At 31.5% G+C, this 24,216-nt stretch overlaps 1 protein-coding gene across 1 annotated transcript; it reads left to right on the forward strand.

The window, feature by feature from the left end:
* The first annotated feature begins 22,705 nt into the window (after positions 1-22,705).
* LOC112683872 lies at positions 22,706-23,391 on the forward strand. Its single transcript, XM_025555061.1, has 2 exons — positions 22,706-23,144; positions 23,207-23,391. Exons 1-2 carry the CDS (start codon positions 22,862-22,864, stop codon positions 23,389-23,391), a joined length of 468 nt encoding a protein of 155 aa, XP_025410846.1. The 5' UTR covers positions 22,706-22,861.
* Positions 23,392-24,216: the final 825 nt, after the last annotated feature.

A 24,216-nucleotide genomic window follows, 5' to 3' on the forward strand; every position in this document is an offset into this window, starting at 1 on the left:
TCGACTTATCGCAATAATAATTATGCCGCAATCTACAATCAAAAATAAGAACACAAATTTAGTCAGCACTAAATCTAACGACATCACTAAGCTACAGCCTGATCGCCTAAACAACGTGTCAACTGCTGTCAACACTAATCAATCAGTCGGTAATCAAGACGTTACCATGGAAAACTCGTCGTCAGGAAACTGGTCCACGGCACTCAGACTCGTCCCAAACCTACGCTCAAGCCACCTCCAGTTCTTCCTCTAATAACATAATCCCTCCTCCTATATCAGATATAAACAAGTTCCTTGACGAATTCAAATTACTAATTAATCCACTAATCGCCCTACTTACCCAAGTTATCTCAAAACTTTTGGATAAAAATTAATGTCTTCATACACAAGCAACTCCCTTCTCATCTTTCTTTTCAACTCAAATGGTCTTAAAAATCACTCAAATGAACTCCAGTTAGTACTCCAGGAAAAACGTATCGATATTGCCTTGATATCCGAAACGCATTTCACAAAATACTCTCACATCGCTATACCTGGTTATCATCTCCTAAAAACAAATCACCCAGATAACTCTGCTCAGGGTGGTGCTGCAATTTATATTAAATCTTCCTTGTCATTTCAATCCCTTCCAAATTTTTGTCAGCCTCATTCACAGCCTTGTGCTATTTTACTACACCTGAACAATATACCAACAACTTTAGTAGCAATATATTCCCCTCCGAGACATAATATTAATATTCAAAACTATATAGATTACTTTAGCTCTCTTAGTCAAAACTTTATTATAGGTGGCGACTTCAATGCTAAGCACCTAAGCTGGGGCTGTCGTACTACCAATCCAAGAGGTATAGTTCTCCACAATTTTATAAATCTCAAGGGATACACAATCCTCGCGCCCCCTGGACCAACATATTGGCCCACCTCCTTACGCAAAAAACCAGACATACTAGACATATTTGTATCCAAATCATCTCGCAACCTATTCTTCACGACTACCAATCTTTTAGAACCCTGCTCGGACCACTCTGCAGTGCTCCTGACTGTCAGTGCCTGTCCTCCAATCCGGCCTTCTCTACCAAAACTCTTTCTCCACTCAACTGACAGGCTCAAATTTCACGACTTGGTGGATAAAAACATAAATCTCAAAATTAGTCTTAAATCCCCCCAAGAAATTGATGTAGCCATAAACAACCTAACAAATGTAATTCAATCTGCAGCATGGGCTTCTGGTTCTACTAAAATACAGTATCCAAATGCTGCTCCTTCAGTTCCCGAACATATTCGTATCCTTATATCCAATAAGCGCAGAGCAAAGGCCGTTTACCAACGTTCACGTCTCCCATCCCACAAACGTATTTGTAACAATCTATCTAACTCGCTGAAAAAAATACTAGCTAAACATAAAAATCAATCCTTTGAAAACTATCTCTCAAATTTATCACCTAATAATGGCAGTCTGTGGGTAGCTACCAAAAGTTTTCTAAAATACAAACATCCGCTCGTTCCAATAATAAATCCCCGCGGTGGATTTGCATCAACCGATGTTGAAAAAGCAGAACTGTTTAAAGAACACCTAACTGGAACTTTCACGCCTCACCTGGATATACAAATACCTTCACATACTGACGTATTAAATCGTCTACTTGATATCCCTCTTCCTATCTCTCTCTCTATCTATCTATCTAAAAAAGTATTGCTCCTGCGTTTTCTGAGATATATCCCAAGCATTTGATAGGGTTTGGCATGAGGGACTGCTGTATAAAATAAAGCCAATACTCCATCCAACTTATTATTTATTAATCAAATCCTACCTCACGGATCGTTAATTTCAGGTCAGAGTTGGCACATTTTTTTCTGGCTTGGCAAAGATTAGTGTAGATGTTCCACAGGGAGGCATCCTTTCTCCTCTATACGCTGCCGATCAACCCACCTCTTCGTACACAACTTTTGCGGAGTTTGCCGACGACATGGCTATTATTTTAATCCATGATAATCTTCACATAGCCTCCCTCAATCTACAACTTCACCTTGACCTAATGGCTGATTGGTATAAAAAATGGCGTATCAAAGTTAACCAATCCAAATCGCATCATACAACCTTCACACTTCGTCTTCCTCCCTGTCCTATGGTATACCTAGATAATATTCAAATCCCTTCCTCTCAATCGGCTAAATACCTAGGTCTGACAATTGACCGTCGTCTCACATGGTCACATCATATAAAAATTAAAAGGCTTGCCTTAAATGCACGACTCCGTATCCTCAAAACTCTTATTACAAAAAACAAACACACTCCTTTAAATACTAAACTCTTAATTTATAAATCCTTGTTTAAGCCTATGTGGACCTATGGTCTTCAACCCTGGGGCAATGCCAAAAAATCCAACACTAATAAAATTCAAACCTTTCAAAACAACATCCTTCGTAAAATCACAAATTCTCCTCCTTTTATTTCAAACCTAACCTTACACACCGATCTAAAAATTAAAACAGTCCACGAAGAAGCAGTAACTTTTTACAAGCGTTTCCACTCAAAACTCCCTTCTCATACCAACCCTCTCATCTCAAACCTTGCCACTCTCACAATTCCTGGGAACCCTCCCAGGAGGCTCAGAAGAAAATGGTGTAGAGATCTTCTCAATGAGTTATTAAAGTAAAAAAAAAAAATCAATTAGGGTAGTGTAACCACTGGGTGACTCCTCCCATCAAGTTTTCATGTTAACATTTTGTTTCTATTATTACATATTCTTATTGTCCCTAAAGGAACAGATTGTATATACCTAATAAAAAATCAAAAAAAAAACAACGTATTTTGAACATTGATTTAACAAAAAACTAAAGCTGATTGTAATAGTAATTATTAAACAAAATAGTTATGTATAATTTATTAATTTATTTGACAGAGTTGATCTATACGAGGAATATCTGGGGTGGAATCAAAAATAATAGAAAAGTTTATTATGAATTGAAATTTTTAATATTTGAAATCTTATGAATGATTTTAATCTTATTATTGAATCGAGTAAATTTATAAATTAATTTTGGATTTTATTTGATAAATATGTGATTTGGTCCTTAAGTTTTAAATGACTTCATAAAACAGAATCATTTATGCTAATTAGACCAATTAAATTTAAGAAAATTTCTCAGCCAGGTTTTCTTATATTACAATTAGATCCTCTTAAAGCTAAATTGTTTACGCATCAAAATCTAACACAGTCAATTACAACTATCAAAATATGATTCCATTTTTCCTCTTCATTGTTAATTTCTAATTGTGATGTAAAGTCAGTCGTATTATTTTTATGTAAATTAATTTTGAAATCGGCCCATTTAAACATATTGGTACTATGTTCATTAATATTCTCATGGTCAGGTGTCTTAGGATTTTACTTTTTCCAATTATTAAATCTTTGTTGTGGATCTATTTAAGCGCGCCTGCAGGATAAAATCCCATCCGGGACAAGATTAAAATTCTAAGGGTCAAAACAACGTGTATCTAAAAATATATGAGAACAAAATCAAATACTATAGAAATCGGTACTCAGGAAAATTTATAGTTTTAAGCGATATGCAGTCATGTGTGAATATTGTAAACTAATAAATACATTCAAGATTATACATTTTAGATTATCTAAAAATATAATACATTTTATTAAACTTCATAAATGGATCTCAATAAATTTATGTTATAATAAATATGCGTGGTATTAAATTAACGGGCGTAACATGTTTCTACCAAAAATAGACCATTCCCGTTTCCACCAAAAGTGTATCTTTCCCTTTTCCACCAAATGAGATAGAATACCTATAATTTTTATGAGTTTTTCGGATTGATGTAAAATATATATATAAATATACACACAATATAATCAATGTATATTGTACATTTATTGTATTTAATTGTATGTTAAACCGTTATCGTACTTGCCGTTTACCGTTATGTACTCTTATGTTCATTAACCATGATAATATCTAAATAATCAAATACTTTATGATCAAGTGAAAAGATGGCACAGTTTAAATAGTGCATTACAACTGCGTGTGCATTAAAATAAAACGAACATTTTAAAATTTATTATTCTATGATGGCTAAAGTTATCGAAAGGAAACGTGGAAATAAAACACTAGAACTAAACAACTTTAAATTTTTTATTGGATCAGTTAACAAATATCAACTAATTATATATAGTTATAATTTGCATAACTAAGGTATCGTATACCATAATATATAATTTTTTCACCTTTTTATACCTGACCATTTTCTGTATATATAAAACAGTAAGCTGATTGACTGCTATCAACGCACAGCTCAAACCATTGGACGGATCTGGCTGAAATTTGGCATACAGATAGCTATTATGATGTTGACGTGCGCTAAGAAAGGATTTTTCGAAATTTTGAATTTAAAGGGTTGAAATCGGTTTAATATTTTTTGACCAGGTCGATAACTGCGCTATTTAAAATGAATTATATTAAATAAAACTATTAAAAAATTATTAAAAAACTATTAAAAACTATTAATTTTATTTTTGGTAGTAAATGACGGGTATTGCATAAATATTAAACAAAAAGATCCCGCAACAGGTGCCAAAACAAATAAGAATGTTAGTTCAAAAAATTATTATGCATATCGGTTGATGATTAGACGCGATCAGGACTAAGTTATTTTACGATGCATAAGCTTTGTCAACAATTCATGGTCGAAATATGTATAAAGATATATAGCGAACGATTTCGATACTTCGATTTCGATTCAATCAAAAAAAGCTGCGTGCAAAAGATTCTCAAAACAATTGTTAGATATTGGAGATGGGAAAGTTACTACAGATGAAACGGGATGTATAAAATTACTAAACGATTTCTGCACAATCATTTATTCGCAAGATGCTCTCATTAACCAGATATGTCCCAGTGTACACAGACAATACACAAATCATGAGTGGCTGGCAGAAAGAGCAATTTTAGTGGCAAAAAATGTGGAGGCCAACGAATTGAATTTCAAGATACAAAATTTGTTACCAGAAAACTTGGTGTCATACAAATCTAGATACAGTTTGCGATGCTACTGAAGTTGTAAATTATCCAACAGAGTTTTTAAACTCATTGGATTTACTAGGCATGCCACCGCATAATTTACCATCGATAAAATACCTCCTTCAGAGTCATTTAAAGTTGTAATACATGCAGATAAAAAACCACCAGAAGAACATAGAGGCAGGTATAATGCACCAACGGCAAATGAAGTTGCTTTAGTGTTAGTAGATCAGCAGTTTGATCGAAGAGACATCATCCTCGAAAACCGAAGTAACTCACTCACCGTATCAGTGAGATACATCGAGCATACGACGCACTGCAGTATCCTTTAATGTTTTGTTGGGGGGGGATGATGGGTATGCAATCAATATACCACAACGCGATCTAAAAACCAAGTTATCGCTTAAAAAAACTGTCTCTGCATCAAGTTTTTACTCATATAGAATAATGGTCAGAGAAGGGGAAGACAACTATTTAGTTAATTATCGTTCTCTTTTCAGTCAATATTTGGTAGATGAATACGCCAAAATTGAAACTGAAAGACTAAATTACATCAAAAACAACCAAGCCAAATTGCGTGCAGATAGTTATATTCATTTAAAAGATGCGATTGGACGACGAGACATAGAAGCTAATCAGTTAGGCCAAATGATTATACTCCCGTCAACTTTTACTGGTGGGCCAAGGTATATGCGCGAAAGAACACAAGTTGTTATGACCTACGTTAGACATTACGGTCGTCCTGACCTTTTTATTACTTTTACATGTAATCCTCGCTGGGACGAGATAAAAGAGCTCTTACTTCCCGGTCAAAGATCATATGATCAACATGATATAATTGCAAGAGTGTTTCGGTTAAAAGTCAAAAAGACCATAAACTTATTGACAAAAGGTAAAATATTCGGAGAAGTGAGATGCTATATGTATTCAACAAAATACCAAACTGTAGAGAGGTTCAGGTAGTTGTAAGCTATAACTTATCGAATAGGTTATGATAATAATCGTTATCTTAAAAACTAAATTAATAAGTATAAAATATTATTTCAAAAATCTTAATTAATTAAAATTTCAATAGATTTAACAAAATTTAATCTTGGCAGGTTACATACATTTATATACTTAAACCCGGCGACGACGGGTAATTCAGCTAGTTTTAAATAAAATTTAATATTTTATCACCTATATTGTATATATTATACAATGCCTTTACATTTATTGAATTAATATTACATGTTAAATAAAGTTATTTCTGTGCTATAGCTTTTAATTTAAGCGTAGTATACAATTGTTTTGGTAAAAACGTGGTCAATATCTCATTTGGTGGAAAAGGGAATGATACACTTTTGGTGGAAACGGGCATCGCCCAAATTAACATTAGTTTTTAAACAAAAATTCCCAGTAGGGAAAATGGCCACTTTGGCCCCTCCCCTGCGGGCGCGCATGTATTTATGTATAAATGTATTATTTATTCGGAGAAGATAACTTATAAGAACGCTTTATTTGATCATCCTGAAACTTCCTAAACGTTTCTCCCTGCCTTTTTTAAATGATTTTCTACTTCATAAAAATACGATTTATAAATCTCGCTTCGGAACAAAATGTTTTTTATTACGAAATTACAAAAATTCGTTCAATTTCGAGTTTTTCAGAGAGTAAGTGGATTTAATAGTTTCTTGCTAAACCTCAAAAATACTTCCGAAGCGCCGCCGATTTCACGTGTATGAAAATGTGATGTTTTTATGTAAAGATGTATATTAAAATAACAAAGACGTATATATACGACCTATAATTCACCGATGAGTACTTAAAGTATAAATATAGATATGGAGATTAAAACAAAGAATTAATTTAATATAATAATTGTTTAATTTTAGTTAAGCGCGTTGAAAACAAAATTAATAAAAATATGTGTTATTGATTAGTTATATTGTACGTATGCTGAGAGATGTGCAATAAATGTTAATGTGTCTTTGACCTCTCTCGAATAATTTATTTATTATTCGAATGTATAATAGATAAATAATTGAATGCATTATGACGATATAAAAATAATTTATTTCATTATGAAAAATTTGATGAATTATTCAGCGTTGCTCAAAAAAATTATTTATTAAGCCAGTATAACATTTAAAATAAATCTAATACGTAAAACTCTTGAAAAATTAAAAATAAATGTCTATATCTTTTTTTAATTTTCTTCTCCAATCCCGGTTGTGTATATTAAAACATAACAACACTTAATTAAAAATAATAGTAATAAACTACATATAAAAATAAATTTGTATGAAAGTTTATAAACAATGAATAATATAAAAAAGTAATACTCCTAATTACGATAATGATTGTATATTTGGCATATACTCATAGCTTAACATGCAGACAATTATCTGTTCGAATTCCTGAATAATTAAGTTCGTATAGTTTGCGATACTTTTTGCGATGATTTTCAATGGAATTGATTTGATACGATGCTGCTACGATTCTGTGCAATTCCGACACATTTCAAAGAAGCTGGTCAATGTAGTGGATGACGGCCTCCCGAATCGTCATAATACGTTTTTAGTTGTAAAGTACACCATTTGATCATTTTCTAAATGTACAGAAAAGTGAACTACAGTGGGGTGTCTTTCATGTATTGGAAATGAAAAAATACGCCACATCCCCTCGTTACTACTGACATAGCGTTACATTTGAAAATTAGTGATCTCATAGCTTGAATTTTCAAACGGTTCCGTTTTTACGAAATGTCAATATTCAACATTTATGTGTGCTTTAATTTCAACTTTTACTTACATATTATATCCACAACATATTGGTGGAAGAGACGCTGACATTTTGAGATATGATTTTCCTCGTTTTCCCGAACCATTAATTTGTATGAATAATAATTCATTGAACTAACTTTTTTGTTAGTTTTAGAACCTGTAACTGGATTTATCATCTTCATTGAAAAATGATATCCATCTTGACGATTATCAGACAGCAAGCGGTCCAAAGCGGTCGTGAAATAATGCAATCAATTCGTTATTTTTATGATAAAACGTTTGAAATGGTTCTACAATTGGACTTTTCATTTTTAACTATATTTGCAATACGCATTCTGTCATTTTTATGTCAATCGTCAAAAGGTTACATTAAAAAGTCTATATTGTCCAAAGCGCTAAGGTTAGATTAGAAATAATTTTATATAGTGGTTAAGTATTCTTAAATTTTCTAATTTTCCGAGCAATTTTTTTAATTTTTTCTGTCATAAGAACCTTCTCCTGATAATAAAAAACACGACAAAAAAAGAATTAGCGAAATCGGTAAAACCGTTCACACGTGACGGCGTGACCAAGAGAAATAGAGATTCATTTTTATATACCATACATAAATATGTAGATAGATAGATAAAGCAAAATGTGAAATACGCAATATAACATACACGAATACAATTAAATAGTAATTGCACTAAATTGAAGGCAAAATCAAACCGTATATCTATTCAGTACTATTAGAATAAACAAAATATCAAATTAATAATGTTTGCAACAATAATGTTTTATCAAAATTTCAATAATCTTATACAAATAATTGTAGTATAACGTTAATTTTGTAATTTTTTTAAAATATCTATTTATTAAAATAACTACAATAATTACCATTATTTAATTAATTAATTACCATTATTTTAAATATAATAAAGTATAATCAGTGCCTCAACTACAAAATAGGAGGCTCGTGTGTGGTAATTATATTGGACTCCTTCCTAGGATTTATTTTTTTGGACGTCTTATTTATAAGTATTAATTTTTTTTGGGTTTTAAAACACGTTTCACATCAGTTAGGGTATGATATATGTATATATATATATCAAATTAAATATCTACAACTGTTATGAAAATATTTTAATGAAATGACCAAGAACAAATAATGCAGTAGAGGGGTAGCATAATGCATTTAATTTTTCCATAGGAATCCATCATACGACAATATGGAAATTTATTAATTTTATTAAAACTGAACAAAACTTGGTGGAAGCTAAAATAGAAAAAATTAATTTAGGAAAAAGCCATGCACCAAAAAGAAAAAAATATAAAGATTTGGACCAGCGACTAAAAAATGTTAAATTATCAAAGAGGTGATATATTAAGTTACTTAAAAGGTATTGTTCATAATTTCAATTTTTAATTATTAAATTATATATATTTATCATAGAAACACAATTATATTTGTCCTACAATTATTATACCTACATTTATATTCAAATTACATATTTTTTTTTGGCTGTCAATAGTTTTAATTTTATATAACTTATAAAATACCGGATATTTTTAACCAGGTTGATTTGAGTACAGTATATATTTGCACTGGATCTAATGACGCGGATCATTTGTCGTCGGATATTATTTACAAGATCAATGGTCATGGAACAAACGGTCTCAACTAGATTCGTTTAACACTTAATCTGCTCCTTCGTCTCCAATTAATTTAGCTCAAGAAAGAAACGAAATATGTGCTTCCTCAAATTGGCAAACCTCCTAAAATAAAATAACTGAAAAAAAAAAGAATAAGAAAACCAAATATGCATCCTTAAAAATTTTTTGGAAAACATCAACACTTATTTAGAATCTATACATCATTTGTTAAACGACCAAAACCGTTTTAAAATTGACTATGATACCTTTAAACATATTCTCGAAAATAATCAAGGCCACATCGATCTTCCAACAATTTACAACGAGTATAATATTTCAAAAGAAGAATTATTAGATATCATTATGAAAACCAAACCAAGTCTTCGAGACAACAGTATCTAAAACAGAATCACCCACTTTACAAAAATTTTAAATGCAGAACTCTATGATTCTAATGAATTAAAAGCATGATTATGCAAATAGAACCTCTTCATACAATTGCACAACCATACACCCGCAACATTAAAAAAAAAAAAATGACATCAAATAACAATATTATATACTTCAATCATTCCTCCCCACATAACAACCAAACACAATTAGAAACAATAGTTCAATGGAACATAAACAGTTATTTTAAGAAACTACCAGACGTCCACCAAATAATTGTAGACTTACAACCATCAGCCCTCTGCTTACAAGAAACCAACCTAAACAATAATAAAAATAATCCAACACTCAAAAACTTCGAAGGATATTTCAAGAACCGCACCAATTATGGTAGAGCCAGTGGAGGGGTATGCTTTTTTGTCTCATCATCATCAGACCATAAAATTATCCCCCTTAATACTCCACTAAAAGCAATTGCAATAAAAATAACAACAAATAATAATCAAAAAATCAGTTTATGTATTATATGCGCCCCGGATAGCACAGACCTCAATCTCTCAGATCTTGCACACCTCATTAAACAACTACCACGTCCCTACATTTTAATCTGTGACTTCAATAGCAGAAACACTTTATGAGGATCCATCTACACAGACAGGCAAGGAAAAACTATCGAAAAACTATTAAAGGACGATTCAATAGTCCTCCTCAACGATGAAAATTATGTAAGACATAATATAACCCATAACAGTTTCTCTGCTATCGACTTGTTAATTTCATCTGCACCATTAGGAGGATTAATAGATTGGTCTGTTCAAACGTCATGCAATAGCAAAGATCACTGGCCTATAACATTAAGGCTTCTTAAATCTCAACCAACAGAAAAATCAACCCCCAAATGGCTCCTATGAAACCCCAACTGGCACTCCTTCGCCAACAAAGTCGTCGACAACCTATTAGCTACCAAATAATTTGAAACCCTTCTTCAACCAAATCCATCAATTGATATAGATAATATAGTCGAAACATTCTCAAGTATAATTATTGAAGCTGTTGAATGCACAATGGGCAAAAGCCAATCATTTTGAAAAAAAAAAAAGTCCCCTGGTGGAATGAAAATTGTGAATCAGCGATTAAAAACTACAAAAAATCACTAAACCGTTTCAGGAAAACAAAACTCCAATCAGATCATATAGAACTTAAAAAACCCAGATTAATCTCACGACAAACAATTATTATAAGCAAAACCGAATCATGGAAAAGTTTCACATCAAGCATCAACTATAAAACAACCTCAAGCCTCATGTGGTCCAAGATCAACAGCTTGAATGCTAATAATCGGCTCTAAACAAAGACAATTTCAACAACGAAACTATAAATTGAGTGAATGTAAAGTTAATAGTGAAAAAAAGTTTAACATTACTCAACACTTAAAAACGGAGAAACCGTTACATACAAACGATATTATTATTCAAGGTAAAATAGGTATACATACAACAAGACGTACCACATAAATTTTTTGAAATTGTTAACAGAAGATGGTCATTTTAGTCTTTTTTTATTAATGTATTACTTCATAAAATAATAAAATACATTTAACACAATTTTGAATCACATTTTTTTTTTTGCTATTTTTGTTGTTTCTAGGGCATATTTATAGAGCATATTTTAAGGTTTTATTGGTCATATTATAGAGCATATATTAGTATTTTCGGTCAAATTAAATCCGAACCCTGATTATTATCAATAGGTACCTAGATGTTTAATGTTTATTGTAGTGTACCATTAAGCAGTATTTATATATAATGTACAATATTTAATGATAGTTAATCACTAAAATGTTACACAAAAAAAAAAAAATTAAAATTGCTTTGTACGTATTAGGATGAAAATAAAAAATAATTTTAAGTTAACTACTGTTTTTGTTTTCCAAAAGTATTGTTTTCCAAAAAATATTAATTTGATGATTTTCATTATTCTATAAGTAGTTACGACTTTACGGGTTCCAAGAGTGAAGTAATGACTATTCAGCGTATAAGTTACATGTGTATACTAATATCAAATACCTACAATATTTAGAACTTCCATAGAAAAATAAAAAATTAAGTTTAAAAGTACCAAAAATATTTTCCTGACGTGAAAATACAAACAAAATGCCATACCAAGAAATAATAATTACTTATTAATAATACACGAATTATGATTATTAATATAAAATCTATATGTATAAAAGAAAGTCAGGTTAGTTACAGAATTTATAATTCAAGAACGGCTGGATCGATTTTGATGATCACTGATTTGTTGGATTCGTCTCCGTACAAAAATAAAAATAACTCTAATCTTGACAAGAATACTGACAATTATCTAGATAAGTAATTAAATAACTTAGCGTTACTTATCCAAATATGATAAAATATGACAAAAATCCTATCTAGATAATTTATCTAGATAAGTCCCAACACTGCATATGTGAGGCATTCGAAAAAAAATCAATTATTAATGATATCGTTAGATATCGCAAAAGTATATGATACAGTATGGATATATCGGGTCCTTTCTACGCTCTAAAAATGGAATTTTAAAGGAAAAATATTTAAAAATTCATAAATAATTTCTTAACAGACAGAACCTTCGAGGTTAAAATCTGACATGCCCTATCATCAACCTTCAGAACAGAAAATGAATTGCCACAAGAATCCTCATTAAGTGTAACACTTTTTCTAATAGCCATCAACGATATTAGTAAGTACATACAACCACCCATAAAAACTATATTATACGCCGATGACTGTAGTCTGTATCTCTCAGGATCAAGCATCAAAACTACCTACCTGAGCTACTCATACAAAAATCATTTGACAGTATAATTAAATGATCCACAGAGACAGGATTTATTTTCTGCCCCTCAAAATGCCAATCCATTTTATTCAATCGACAGAAGAAAACCCAAGTTCCTGAGATAAAAATGCAAGTAAGTGCTCTCCACAATACAAAAAGTCTTCGCCTTATAGGATTAACATTTGACCACAAACTCAACTGGAAAGGAACATATAAAAAAATTGAAAGCAACTTCATCCAAAAAATTAAATATAATTAAATCTGTTAGCCACTTTAAATGGAGTTGAGGCCACAAAACACTCTTAATTCTACACAATTCCCTGATACAATATACATTGCACTACGGATCAATCATTTATAGTCTCGCCAACCAAAATACTCAACACTATACAAAACGCTGGTATAAGAATGTCTATCGGGGCTTTCAAATAAAGTTCAGTTGACAGATTGCTGTGCAAAGCCCACTGCCTACCATTCGACATCAGATAAAAATACCTAATTACAAAATACGCAGTCAAAAAGATGTCTACTCCTCAAACAGACATAATAAAGATAATCTTAAACCCCTATCACGACCGCCTCTTGAAACCTCTTTATATAAAGCTTCACGACATCTTTGAAGAGATATTTTTCAACATTAACAGCATAAAACCTATAGAAACGATGTTAACAATCCTTCCATGGAACACGAACCATTTAGAAGCCCATACAGATCTTATCCAATACAACAAAATGACACCTCATAATCTAATCATCAATACTTTCCACAAAATAATAAACTCTGAGTTCAAAAACTACTACCACCTCTATACAGATGCTTCCAAAACAAAAAATGAAACAGGTTTTATCATTACCCATAGAAATGATAATGGTCTCCACAAAATAGTCCCTTTTTCAAACATATACACTGCAGAAACTTTCGCCATACTTGAAGTTATATTAATCACACTATCCTCCAACCACGATAAGTTCTCATCTTAAATGACTCCATGAGCGCAATCACCTTAATAGCCAACATACATACAAAATGCAACCTCACCCGAAACATTCAACACAAAATCCTTTCAACCCACAAAACCATAAAACTCATGTGAGTTCCATCACACATCGACATCCCCGGCAATGAACTCGCTGACGAACTGGCGACAAAAGCTCCTAGCTCTCCTGATACTAAGATATACCCGCATGTAACATACGATGACGTATTCCGCACCCTCAAAACGAAATTTTACATTCTATGGCAGAATCGATGGGAAAAACAAACCAACCAAAACAATAAACTTAAACAAATAAAAACTTCAACTAAAAAATGGTCTGTCCCATTAGCTAAGCTTACACGACATGAAGAGACTATGGTCACCAGAGTACGTATCGGACATACCAGAATTACACATTCTTATCTAATGCGTAAGGAGCTCAAATCCAGGTGCGAAACATGTAACTGTGAACTCACTGTTAAACACATATTCCTAGACTGCTCCACTTACCATAATGCCAGAACAAAAGCAAACATAAATATCAGCTCACTCAAAGACGCACTCAGACCAGGACAAGAAAAAACCATAACTAATTTCATCAGGATGGTTGATCTCAGAACGAGCATATAAGACAACGTACCAACGACGCTACACAACAACCAGCAATATGCAAATACTATTATAAATGTTAATGTTAAAATAAAATTATCTGTAATCTAATGTAACCACTAGATACGCAAATTACAGTAGGCTAATAAAAATTTGTATTAAAGCCTTATAAATAAATAAAAAAAAAAAAAAATTTTATTTTCATATAACAACATAAGTAAAATAAAAAGATAATATTAAAATGTAATTAGTACTAACTATATGTAACGAAGCACATACATCTTAAATATTTGCTTCTGTGCTTAAAAAAATATAAATTATATAATAAAAATAAATGTTAATTGTACTTTAGAATTCATATGAATATGGCAGAACATTAGTATGTAAAATTTAAATATCTCTTACAATGTTTCGGCAAAATTACTTAACATGTAACATTAACATAACGAAACGCACTTTATTTGAATTATTATTATTGAGTTCTGTATTTATGTTGTTATAAAATAGCAGAAGAATATCTGAAAAGTGACAATTAGCATAAGTCATTAAAAAGAGTTATATTTTTTATGGTTATTTATGGTTTGAAGGATTTTTGGTAAAACTACTGAATAGAAAAATAAATTTAAGTTGACAACTTGAAATTTTTTATTGGTGTAAATGAATTATAAAACAAATTTTTGTGGATGGTTTTAAGTTACAAAAACTTATAAATTTAGAAGAAAATAACTTTAAAAGTGCAACTCACTTTTTTTTATTACTGGAATTTATTTACAATACTTACTATTTACATAACATCGTAAAAGTTTGATCTTGAATTGAAATATAAATACATTCAAACATTTGATTAAATGCAGGGCTGTATTAGCGCATATATACTATAAGAACTGTGACTAAGGCCTACGAAAATAAAATGTGTGACTACTATTCTTTTTGTAATATTTTATTTTTTGATATTTTAAGTCAATATACAATCTGTACAAGTTAGTACAATAAATAAAATATTATTATCCATAATATTTCTCGTATATTTACACTCAAAGTTCTTTATTATAATTATATTACTTATATATTACATATTGAAATCAAATTGGATAAACCATAAATCAGTAAAATGTCCCTCACATACGGGCATAAATTAGTGTATGATGAATTAAAGCCCGATTATTGTTTAGAGTATTTTGGGGAAGTAGTAGAAAAAAACATTAAAAAAATAATATAATTTACGTAATGTAATATAAATTATAATTATAAAATGCAGAAACATATACACATACACACCCAATACAAATTGGTAAATTTATCGTACCTAAAAATGAAACAGATAAAAAAAAGCTTATTTAAGATTTGACGAAAGATTTGATTTTTTTTACTCGCAAGAGTTTAAAAGATGAAGAAATAAAAATAAAAGTAAATAATCTAGTTGAAGCCCATAAAACTGAATTGGAATCTGCACTTGTTAATGAGTTTTTAATCTTTGAGAATTTTTGAGAAACTGGAATGTCAATGAAATGCTTATGAAACAAATAAATATCAAAATAGTAACAAGTTTTCCAAATGTAAGTATTAAATTCAGGATATTTTTATATTGAGAACTCAAGCGAAGGTAAAATATCGTTTTCAATTTTAAAGAGGGTTAAAAATTAGCAGTGATAAATTATTAGGCAAGATAAATCATCTGCATTGTTAGTACTTGTAATTGAACACGAATTGCTCCTTGAAATCGATATCGCAAAAGTTATTGAATCATTTGCAAACAAATAAACGCCGCAAAAAGTTTTGTAACTTTAAAGTTATATTTAAGAAATATACTGCACTATTAGTATTGTTATTTTTTTTCGTTAAAATTATCTTTTATTTTATTCTTAAATACGAGAAATAAAAAAATATGTAAAATGGTATAAAATAAGTTTTTTATGATTTCTGACAATTCAATTTTAAATACATTTAGAATAATATTAATTGTTTTCAAGATATATTAAAATTATTATCATATATAAAATTACAATCATAAAAGTTTAGGTATATTTCATTTTTATGTTGTAAATATTTTTGTTTTTTAAAGGCTTAACACTAAGATTCAACACTTCCTCCCCTAAACAGAAGGTTTCTTAGCACATATACAATAAAGCCACTGTGCCTAGAATTTACGATAGTGTTAATCCGGGACGGATTAGACGTTCTTGAAAATCGAGTTTTACCATTTGATATACTATGTAAACGATTTAAATTGATTGATAATTCAATCATATTATAGCAGATCATGAATACGCCTAATATAATATACATAAATCTTAAAATTAAAAATACATTTAGTTGAAATCAAGATCGCTTATAGTAATATATTAACTATTTAAGTGACTTTTACATGTACAGAACTTGTGGAATACTTGGTCTATAGCCTCAGGAACCAATGTATGTACTTGTACTTTCACCAAGTAATGATATAATATACTTTTAATATGATAATATGAGCTCGACATTTATAGATTATACATTGAGATCACTCAATTTGTTTTAGAAAATATTGAACATTAACTATTTTTTCAAATGATTTAATATTTTCGAATCGATTATTAATTTATTTTTTATTTTGCAAATTCTGCAGTTAGAACAATGTACAATTTCCGATACATTTCAAAAAGATTCGCCTGAAATGTGTATTGATTTTTTTATCACATTATTGATGTATTATTTGTACAAAAAATAATAGTTACAATGTAAGTGTAATGTTTCATAATAATGGTGGTGGCAAACTTAATTACTGTCATTACTTTGTTGACGAAATGTTTTGGCCGTTTCAATACAGATGCTCGCATAGTCATATGTAAATATCATAATATTATACCGTCATTGATTTACGTATCACCTATACCAAATTATAAATGTTTCACCGACATCGCGTTAAACGACCATCAAGCCCTGCAGTCCGTGAGCGTAGTGGAATGTTTTCAACGGTCAAAAGCCAATTTCATTTCGAATCCATAACTGAATAAGCCGATACGGACGATATTGAGCAGAATTAATAGCGAATTCCTTCGGAAAGCTTTTTTTTTTTTCCCAGGACATTAAAAACCGTCACAATCATACCGTACACACATGAACGTGTGTGTGCGTGCGTGTGTATGTTTGCACGTGTTATTTTTTTTTTATTCTTAAATTGTCAATTCAAGTCGTGCTCAAGGCTAGGGGGTTGCGTTCGAAAGATGTTTTATAGGCCCACGTATTTTTCCATGAAGTCTACGTGCGCGCATAAAATATACTTGACGACGATGACAGACAGTTGGTCGCTAAGCATCACCATATTAGACCGCAGGAAGGAAAAAATGTTAATAAAAAAAAAAAAAAAGAAAAAAATCGCGCTCGGTAAGACACACGTATCAGCGGTAGACTTATTGTCGTCTCACTGCGACGGCGGCGGCGGCGACGCGTACGAGAAAGAATTTGCCAGCGTGCACAATCTATATCCTTGCTAATGATGAATTATTAATTAGTCGCACCGTACGTTTAGGATTAGTTGAGTTCGCTAGTTTTATTTATTATTATTTTATTTTATTTTTTTATTTATTTATTTATTTTTTTTTTTTACTATTTCCATCTGATGTATACTACGCGCTCGCGGACAAGCTGTCTGGTAGAAATAATTTCTGGAATATCATATACAGCACGACGACGGACAACTTGTAAATCCACATCAGAATGTCACGTCGACAAGACGAGGTCGTTTTACAGGTATCGTGTAAAAATATTATGTACGTGTGACGGCTTTACCTGCTACCGTGCCGTATGCATGATATTGTGTTAGATTAGTCTCCGTGTATAAAAATAAAAATAAAAATATTTAAAAAAAATATGTGTGGATACAAGTGTCGATACCGAACAAAATAGAACATTGAATAAGTGTTCAAAAATATGAAAAATTCATATAAATATGAAAAACTAACCTTTTACCAAAGTGCACAAAGGCGTGTCTAAGACCAAAATTCAAGATAGGCCTGGTTATAAAAAATTTTTGACGCTCAACACTACGGCGGTGATCGCCGACCAAACGACAACGGACATCGGGTTGTGTAATATCCATATAGAAATATGGGGTATTTCCAAAAAGCGCTTGAGAATTGCCGATAAATTTTACGATTAATTTTATTTAAAGATAAATATTTATATTGTTTACATCAAAAAATATGATTGATAAAAAATATGGTCACACAATTGCCTACGCAGTATGTTGATGTACTTACATTATACATTCAGTATTCAGTGTGCTTATATAAATATAATTTTAAAATGCATATTTTGGGTATACTTAAAGGTTAAAAATCACGGTAGGCCCTGGCCTACCAGGCCTACCCGCTGGACACGCCTCTGGAAATGCATACCTTCCGCTCAACAGCCTAATGAAAATCGATATGTAATGCGATTTCAACTATACAGTTGAACCGTCTGTGACGGTGTTTGTTTAACTTTTTGAGATCACGAAACACTAAACAATAATCATTTTTTTTGCGAAACACCAATGAAAATTACCTTCAAAAAATGAAAGTACACAAAACATGGCGATAAACGGTAACATTAACAATACACTAAAATAATAAATATCTACAGCCAAATTAAATAGTTTATTTATGAGGTATTATAGTGTTCAATAAGTAATATTATATCTAATTTTAATAACAAAAAAAAAAAAATTATAATAAAATTAGTGCATGAATACTTATCAATATTTGGAGTAAAATTTGTTAATCAAAAACTTAGTCAAACTATTTCGATATTTAGACTACGTTGCAGACTGCTGAGATTCCCCATAAGTGCGCTGAAAGAAAAGGAAGTTGCATTCTCAACGCCTTTTCACATAAAATCTCGTATTCGTACTGCAGTACACGGCACCTCGATATTCGAACAAAACACACAGTATTGCAAACAGTGGCGTATTTGAAAACTATTTTCTTAGGGAGGAGGTGTCATACCTAATAATAAAATAATTTTATAAATTAGTATAAAATGTTCTTTATCAACTTATTGTTAGGTTTTTTATTAACTTATTGAAATCAAACTATTGACAAACTACTATAAAAAAATTGCAAATTATATTATAAATTCTAGTTTTCATTTTTTATTTGCCTAATTATCAATAACTTCATCGGTTTGAAATTCTAAATCTCGATGAATAGATAGCATGGCAAGGCCATTAAGTAATTTCTAAAATTTTTGAATTTTTTTTTTTTACTGGCTCTATTTCAGTACTCTTCCAATACCAACTCAACAATTAAATGATAATAAATTAATGAAATCGAACTAAATTAAACGTATAATCAGATTAATCGTATTTTATATTACTTTATGTTGTGCATAGATACATAGTACATACTGACCACCAGGCCCGTATTTAAAAATTTGGCGCCTCCGGATATATCATTTATGCCCTCTCCCCAAAATAAGTAATAATAATAATAAAACACTTATTATTTCATCCATAATCGAAATTCTTTAATATTAAAATATAACTTATAAATGAAAATCACTAAATACTTTTTTTAATTAATAAATTAAACAATTTATAACATAATAAAACATAAAATTTCTTTACATTATTGAATAAACAAACTAAAATTATTATATTACTGATATGTTTAAAATTTGACGTTTTCAATTTTTTTTTTTTGTGGGGGGAAACCCCCAGAACCATCCCCCCCCCATAAATGCGCCATTGATCGCAAATATAAAAAGGATAATCGCAAAATACGGTCAACGGTTGTATTGAAACCAAACCGTTATTATGATTACGATTATTATGATTACGTGGACACGTGACACGTACTAATTTCCGTTGTCGATGGTAGTTTTTCGATTTTTCTTATACTGTATAAGTACAAAACACTTATTGAACATATATTATTATTCATTGTACATTGCGTACTATAATTGATTATTATTTAATATTAAAATTTAATAATATTTAATAAATATGCACGCTTAATGTGACTTTTTCCCTCTCTGATCTTTAGTTTGATTTTTTTCAAATCAATTTTTTTTTTTAAATTTTAAAGAAAACACTCGAGTTTTGCGAGACACGGCTTAAGAAACACCGAACCATCTCAGCGTTTAACTGCACGAGAAAACCTTATGTTAAAACGAATGCATTGTACATTATTATTCGTACGCGTAAAATTGTTAAAAATGTGTGTCCAGATCGTCAGATTGTTCACAGACTGAAATGTGTTCCATAATATAGAATCTATCTTTCTGTGGAATTGATCGCATGCACGCTCCATTGTACATGCCGTCAAAAACCCCGAGGCGCGAAACAAGGAAAGAAAAACAGTAATTTCACTGAAAAACCGTCATCTTATACATAACATATTGTATTTTATATCGTTGTGTAGTACAAATACACGCACATTTCGCGGCGTACCCGATTTACCGTTTACCAGTCCTGGCACGTAACCCGTATACAACGGGCGTAACTCTATAGACCTATTGTACGTAGTGTTTGCACCGAGAATAAGTGTAGCCATAATAACAGGGTGGGAAATCACATATTATAGACCTCCGCAGTCGAAATAAAATACTACATCGATTACCGTAGTATTTTAGACGTATTTACATCGTATCCGATTACAGCGCATTTATGCACCAGTATCATGACTACCATGTGTACGATTATGTGAATATACGTAATACGTTACGGATTTGAACGTACCCACGAATGAAGAAACACGGACCAGGAACAGTGATGCGAGCGAATTACCGACTTGTAAAGTATTAAAAGTCGAAAAACGAAAGGACTTATAGCAAATCGTAATAGTGTAACTCATTATGATTTGCGAAAACGTAGCGAGTATGTCGCAAGTACATCGAATGTCGTCAACAGTAAGAATTTATTTAATAACCAACTTAAATACGCGCAGTACACATAGATGGTGTAGTTGTTATCGGACTTTAAGTATAATCGTAAGCGCAACTAAAGCGATCGGAGTTTGTCCGAAATAACATCTAATTGGCCTCCCACTTCTATATATATATATTCTGTTGAACCTTAATAATTATGATGTGACATGAAATAGTTTGTATACGCTTAAAACTGTAACAATACTATGATAGATGTTCTTATTTTTATTTTTTCCTTTCTTCATTTGTCATTTTATTTTTTACGTAGAGTTATTTTTATTAATATATGTATTTAATTTTACTATATTCATTTTCGGTAGGATCACAATAATTTAACATCAACATTTAAAACTCGTTGGAATTTTAAGGGTTCTTATGTAATATATATATATATATATATATATATATATAATATTTAAATTTAAACTTAATTGAACATGTTACTTTTGAATATTAAATGACCGAATTTTTTTCAACAACACTTGTATACCGATACATACAGATTTATGCTGGGAATGTATTTATATCTGATGTTGTTGTTGTTATTAATGAACATTTGTTGAGTGTTTTCAATGTATGATACAAATCGAAACAAGAATGATTTTATTTTACTTCATGATGAGTTAAGTTTATTTTACTTCATCTTCGTACTCCGTTACAAGCACATCATATGCATCTATGCACTTTTCGATACTACACGAATATAAATGCATTATTTGTTTGAGGATCTAACGTATACATCACGAATGTACGAGTCGTATATATTTCAATCGGATAACACATTATATCATGGAAACACAATAAATATAAAAACAATTATCATCGTCGAAGGAAAAAAACCTGTAATACAATATATATATGTATACGTACAGTCGGAGTGAAGTATACTAGGACATTTCGTTTATATAACATACCTAGCGGTTGTAATAACATAAATAAAATGTATTCAATTTGTGTTCTTAATGTATGTCAAAACTATTATTGCGTGTGTTTGGCGAATGGGGCCGTGGAAAAGAAGCTGAGTATTGGATTAGTATGTAAGTAAAGTCGCGGTTTTTTATCGAGTTTATTAGGTACTATATTATACATACGCGTTATTAATCTTACTGGAGCCCCCGTCGTAATGCACGGTATAGTACATATCATTAATCAACATATTATGTACCCGCTGCATGTGTTTCGCGTTCTTCACATTTTTCCGTTATCTACGTATACTTAAATTTTTTTTTCGCCAAAAAAATAATCAAGTGAGGTTCAAGTAGTCCGATCGGTTTTCCATAAACATAATAATATACCGTACGCGCACGAAATTGGCTTGTTCGTCGAAAACAAAAATGAAAAAAGTAGGTTACAGAGAGCTATTTCAGACCGAAAGATTGGGAAACATAAGTTCACATCAGTCATGGCGAATGGCCATAAATTCCAGAGTTTTGAATTATCCCAAATAAAAATTAAAAAAATACCCAATGTAAAAACGATAATGCGAGTGTTTCAAAGTATTTTTAACGAATGCGTATGCACAATCGCCCGAGTGATCACCGTGCACGCGTAATCCCTGCAAATGCCGCGTAATTTAAACTTGTACGTTCATAATAATTGCACTTACAAAATGACGTGCATGTTTAAATATACACTTAAATGTAATGGTTGTTGAAATGTTAGATAGGTAAATTATTTATCGATAGATTTCTCAACACATCGTCTGGTAAGTGACTTAACTCGAAGATAATGGAGGACAGAATATTTGAGCCATGCGTTTTTAAGCTTTTATTTCAGCCAATAATACAATTCCGTTGCTTTAGTTTTCGTTATGCAAAATACAAATCGATCGACAGAACTATGTGCGAATATAATGCGCTGTACAGTGTGGGTTACGTTGAAATGCGTGTAACAGTATCGTATTATCATAATTCGCAGTCTCCGTACAAAACGGTTTTGGAACAAGTTACACTCGCATTTCCGAACAGAAACGATTGGCATTTGGGCCAACACAGGCTAAAAAAATGGATACGTAAGTACTACGATGTAGTTGCTCTACGCAACACCACAGTTCATCATGTATATTGTGTGCAGCTGTCCCTGCGGCGGACGATTCCAACGTGGACGACACTCGGTTGACGCACGGACGCCGTTATGAGACACGTGTTGTGTGTTGTATACAGTCGATTCAAACTCAGATACAATGGGAGGGGGCGGCCTTAGGCCTTAGGAACTGGAAATATTTCAAAGATCACCTTAATTTTCGATTTATCAATTAAAGTAAAGAGGAGAAATACTATTATATTGTGATGACGAGTGATTGATGACCATGATTATTTATATAGTCCTCAACAGTTCTAACCTAGAACGATAAAAACAGAGGATGGGTCAAATGAATTCGTTAATAAACGGTGATAATTTATCTAACAATTGTTATTATATTGAATTAAAAAACTTAAACTCGATACCTATGATTTTATTTAATTAAAGTACATTTTTTCGTCCAATTCCCCTCCTTTTTTAATTTCTAGATCCACGTCCGATTCATGTGATGTGTTTTGAACATTTGTCGCATGTGAAACTGAAATATGAGTAAAAAAAAAATTATTTCGTACAAAAAAAAAAAATTAATAAATAACTGAGCATATTATTACGGTTTGTTGCCAGCGCTGCGGTACACGCGCGTGCCTGCGACCCTACCGACTACTACCACAGTACCACGCAGGTCTATTTTTGGTATGTATTTATAAACGCGAGCCCGATGGACCAGCGTTATTGGATCATGTAGCTCGATGGATTTAATTATATCCTCACCGAGGCATACAGTTCGCCGAGTTACACATCATGTGGCACGTGATTTGTACCGCTCAAGTGCTAGCGCACGACCGGTGCCGAACACCGCCGACGTCGCGTACAAAGACGCTCGAGACGGATGAACGCATATTACTTTACGGGCGAAAATATGTTTTCCAGATTTTTCGTTTTTCTCTCCGACCGATTTACCCATACGACGACATCGTCGCGCGTTGAATCGAATCCGCCATGGTTTTGTCTGTCAAAGTTTAACCGATACCTATTACCAGAGCTCGTGAGTTCGTGCATTT

This window comes from Sipha flava, unplaced genomic scaffold, assembly GCF_003268045.1.
Source record: "Sipha flava isolate LNK unplaced genomic scaffold, YSA_version1 237_pilon_pilon, whole genome shotgun sequence".
Taxonomy (NCBI): domain Eukaryota; kingdom Metazoa; phylum Arthropoda; class Insecta; order Hemiptera; family Aphididae; genus Sipha; species Sipha flava.

What these genes read in the sequence shown, in the direction of transcription:
- LOC112683872 (XM_025555061.1), top strand. Translation starts at nt 22,862, where the DNA reads ATGGAGGACAGAATATTTGAGCCATGCGTTTTTAAGCTTTTATTTCAG. An exon ending in CAGGCTAAAAAAATGGATAC is followed by an intron (nt 23,145 to 23,206) that starts GTAAGTACTACG and finishes TATTGTGTGCAG; the next exon opens with CTGTCCCTGCGGCGGACGAT.